The following is a 4,059-nucleotide window of genomic DNA, read 5'->3' as shown; positions in this document are numbered from 1 at the left end:
ATGAAGCTGTTTCTGGTTCTCATTATTCTGCTGTTTGAGGTATCCAAAGGTAACTTGTCCAAATGTACCATGAAATTCTAGAAAATACTACTCTTCATAGGGGTGGGGTCAGGGCTTTCAAAATTGTTAATATCTTGCCAGCATCATCAAAATTCCCTACTGTTTGGGTGCCTGACTTGAGTCTCTGTCTTAGAAGACAGCATGGAGGGAGGTGAGAAATCAGGGCTTTGTACTCAGAGTCCTCTCCCAAGGTAGGAGTGAACCCATCATCTAGTTTTATATTTATAATGTTGAATATAGTTTTCACCCAGGAACCTGGCCATCTCTTTTTCCATTTAAATTCATTTTTCAGCCTATATTACAACAGTAATGAGAACAGTACAAGCTTTGGAGGCATGTAGATGTTAGGTTAAAATATGACTTCATCACTGGCTAGTCATATGGAATGAGTTAAGTATGCCCTTTGAAAATCAGTTTTCTCATCTGTCAAGTGAATATAATAACTCAATTTCTTAATGATTGTATTTCATGTGAGGATGACATGAGTTTACAAAAGTGAAGCACCAAGTTCATAGTAGGAGCTCTGTCAGTGAGAGTTCCCTTCTTCCTTGCTACTATAGAAGGCATGTTGTCTTTTTGTGGCCCTAAAAATATCTTTTAACCTTCAGAGATGCTCCTTGGTTCTGGAATTTACAATAGGGAGAACCGTGTCTTTGTTCTTCATCTTTATTCTGTAGGTTTGTCCACATTTGTGTACAAGGGCAACTAAAGAATTGGAAACAGGAGATTGAGGACCTTAATGCAGTACTCTGAAAAGGCAACAGTTTGGATCTCTGGAAGACAGATATGCATGGAATTGAGTTTGTTCCCAGATAGCACATTTATCCGAGATCAAAAGGAGGAGAGAGGGAGGGAGGGAGAGGGAGAGAGAGTCGGGGGAGGAATAGGCGGAGCTAGGTTATGAAGAAGTCACAGAGGCTGAATGAGCAAAGGAGTTTTCAACAGCAATAAATGATGAGACCCATGAGGTATTGGCAAAGGGAGAGCTCTGCTGACCTTGTCAGTGAGTGTGAAACGCAATTACACTGTTCACTTAAAAAGTTTTATCTGTGATGTTCTTTAAAAAGTTAATTTGGCTCTGAATTGTGCCATGATGACAAGTTGGTACTCTCTGAGGACACTGGACTGGGGTAGGCTGATGGAATGCTGACTTTGATATTGACTGGGAACCTGGGGTTTTGGAAGTCCTGCATTTGGGATGATTTTCAGGGAGGAGGCTTTGAATTTTCTCCTATCAGCATAAGATTCACTTTGGGACAATAGGAGGCCATAGCTTGTGGGGAACCATGTGACCCTTCTGCTCTGCCTCAGGAACTAATCTGGTGCATTGCTGTTTCCTGCGCACAGATGCAGCACGACCCAGAAAATGCTTTAATAATGTAGCAGGCTACTGCAAGAAGAAATGCGATCTGGGGGAAGTATTTGAAGTAGCATGTTCACATAGAAAATTATGTTGTGTTTACGAAGCGGACAACAGAAAAGCCCAAGAAGCCGCAAAGTTACCTGAACCTCCTTTGAAGCCTGATTTGAAGTTGGACTATATCATTTTACCCACTGTCACACTTGATACAGTTACACCGTAAACCAAGTGCTTGGTCTACCGGTCTCCGCTCTTCCTAAATCAAAAGTGCCACCTAATCCAACAGGCAGGGGCAAGAGATTTATCTACTACTTTTGTGAACTAGATTCCCCATATAATAAAGTCTTATGCTTTCCCCTGGATTTACTTATTAATGTATTCACTTATTATTTTGAACACTTCAAACATAAATGAATAGTTACCATGTTCCAGGCATTATCCTAGCAACATGGATGATGCAAAGATGAAGTGAACATTTGGTAGAGGTAGACGTTAGCCCCTCCATTTTCTATGTGAGGTCGTATTTCACAGCATTTCAGGTATTACTCCTCTTTTTAATGAAGTTTCTTAGGTTTAAGCAGATCTGAATGTTCCAACTTTGTGGGTGTGGGAATGGATACAGATGATTTTGCTAAACAACTGAGAATTGATTAGAAGAAGACAAGACATTTGAATATTTTCATACATTTATTGGGGCAGATCTAATGGGCGGTCATGACAGCTAGTGATAATTCCAATACATCCTTTAAAGCTCATTTAATGTGCATGCTCCATTTCCTTTTTTTAGTAGCAATTTGAGCATCCACTTGACACTATTAGACAAGCATTACTTTTAGAATTCTTAAACACATTGCATAGTCTGTTTGTTTTAATAGTGTGAAATTTACAAACTTTTAGCTATTCAGATAAATAAGGTCTAGGGATCTAATGTTAAAAATACGGTGACTATAGTTGACAACACTGGATTGTATAACCGAAGTTTGCTGAGAGTAGAACTTAAGTGTTCTCACAAAACAGACAGACAAACAAACTTGTGGTAATGGATGTGTTAATTAACAAATGGAGAGGCTTCTTTTCATAATGTATACATCTATTAAATTACCACGATGCACACTTTATTTTTTTCCACATATAAGTGAGATCATATGGTATTTTTCTTTCTCTTTCTGGCTTACTTCACTTATAATGACAATCTCCAGGCCCATCCATGCTGCTGAAAATGGCATTATTTTATTCTTTTTTTTATGTCTGTGTAGTATTCTGCTGTATATATATACCACAACTTCTTTATCCAGTTTTCTGTTGATGGACATTTAGGTTGCCTCCATGTTTTGGCTGTTGTAAATAGTGCTGCTGTGAACATTGAGATGTATGTGTTTTTTCAAATTGTATTTTTCTCTGTATATATGCCCAGGAGTAGGATTGCTGGGTCATATGATAAGCTTATTTTTAGTTTTTTAGAGAAACTCCATACTGTCCTCCATAGTGGCTGCACTAATTTATATTCCCATTAACAATGTGGGAGAGTTCCTTTTTCTCCACACCCTCTCCAGCATTTATCATTTGTGAACTTTTAAATCATGGCCATTCTGACTGGTGTGAGGTGATATCTCATTGTAATTTTTTTTTCGATTTGGAAGTTAATCTTTTTCATTGTAATTTTGATTTGCATTTCTCTAACAATTAGTGATGTTGAGCATCTTTTCATATGCTTGTTGGCCATCTGGATGTCTTCTTTGGAGAGATGTCTATTTAGGTTTTCTGCCCATTTTTTTATTGGGTTGCTTGTTGTTTGACATTAAGCTGTACGAGCTGTTTGTATATTTTGGAAATTAGTCCCTTGTCAGTTGCATCATTTGCAAATATTTTCTCCCATTCTATAGGTTTTCTGTTCATTTTGTTGCTGGTATCCTTAGCTGTGCAAAAGCTTTTAATAGGTCCATTTGTTTATTTTTGCTTTTATTTCCATTACTCTAGGAGCTGGTTCAAAAAATATTGCTGTGATTTATGTCAAAGAGTGTTCTGCCTGAGTTTTCCTCTAGGAGTTTTATAGTATCTGGTCTTACATTTAGAACTAAAGAAATTAGACTTCCCCATAGTTCAACTTTGGGTACTCTATTCTTACACCAAACAAAGTACATCTATAGTCTCCTAAAATGTCCTATCTTTTCTAATTTCCTTCCATTTGTTGATTTTATTCTGTTCACTCAAATTGCCTTCTCTGCTAACACCTGTTGAAATCCTACACATTTCACAAGGCACCACTTTAATCCTAGATTCACTCACAAATTTTTCTGAATACACAGCTTCATCTTTCCCTCTCCTGAATTACATGTCTACTTTCCTGAGTTTCTTCATCCAGTCTTCCATGTTGTAATTTTTTTTTCAGGGTACTAGTTATATCTTCTTTTCAAGGGGGAGGTTCTGAATTGTCCTTATCAATTCATCATTTGATATATTGAGTGTTCAATCTCTGATTAAAGAACAAATGAATCAGAAAACTGTCAATGAGCTTTATTGGAATCCCCTTTGAGGTCATTCTGGGGATCTAGGAACCAGAAGGGAGAAGATGTGGACTTCTTCACTTTAGTTTATCAAAATAGGTTGAGAAATAGACTAACAGAAAGTTGTGCTTGATT

General features: G+C 37.5%; 1 protein-coding gene across 1 annotated transcript; it reads left to right on the top strand.

Moving 5' to 3' along the window:
* DEFB128 (defensin beta 128) lies at positions 1-1,660 on the top strand. Its single transcript, XM_031448620.1, has 2 exons — positions 1-49; positions 1,408-1,660. The coding sequence occupies exons 1-2, from the start codon at positions 1-3 to the stop codon at positions 1,641-1,643; spliced, it is 285 nt and encodes a 94-aa protein (XP_031304480.1). The 3' UTR covers positions 1,644-1,660.
* Positions 1,661-4,059: the final 2,399 nt, after the last annotated feature.

The sequence above is a fragment of the Camelus dromedarius genome, chromosome 18, assembly GCF_036321535.1.
Source record: "Camelus dromedarius isolate mCamDro1 chromosome 18, mCamDro1.pat, whole genome shotgun sequence".
NCBI lineage: Eukaryota > Metazoa > Chordata > Mammalia > Artiodactyla > Camelidae > Camelus > Camelus dromedarius.
The sequence above is the reverse complement of the archived record's forward strand: the minus strand, read 5'-3'. Positions and strand labels throughout refer to the sequence as shown.

Coding starts and splice junctions, on each gene's coding strand:
- DEFB128 (XM_031448620.1), top strand. CDS start 1: ATGAAGCTGTTTCTGGTTCTCATTATTCTGCTGTTTGAGGTATCCAAA. Junction 50..1,407: donor GCTGTTTGAGGTATCCAAAG/GTAACTTGTCCA, acceptor TCCTGCGCACAG/ATGCAGCACGACCCAGAAAA.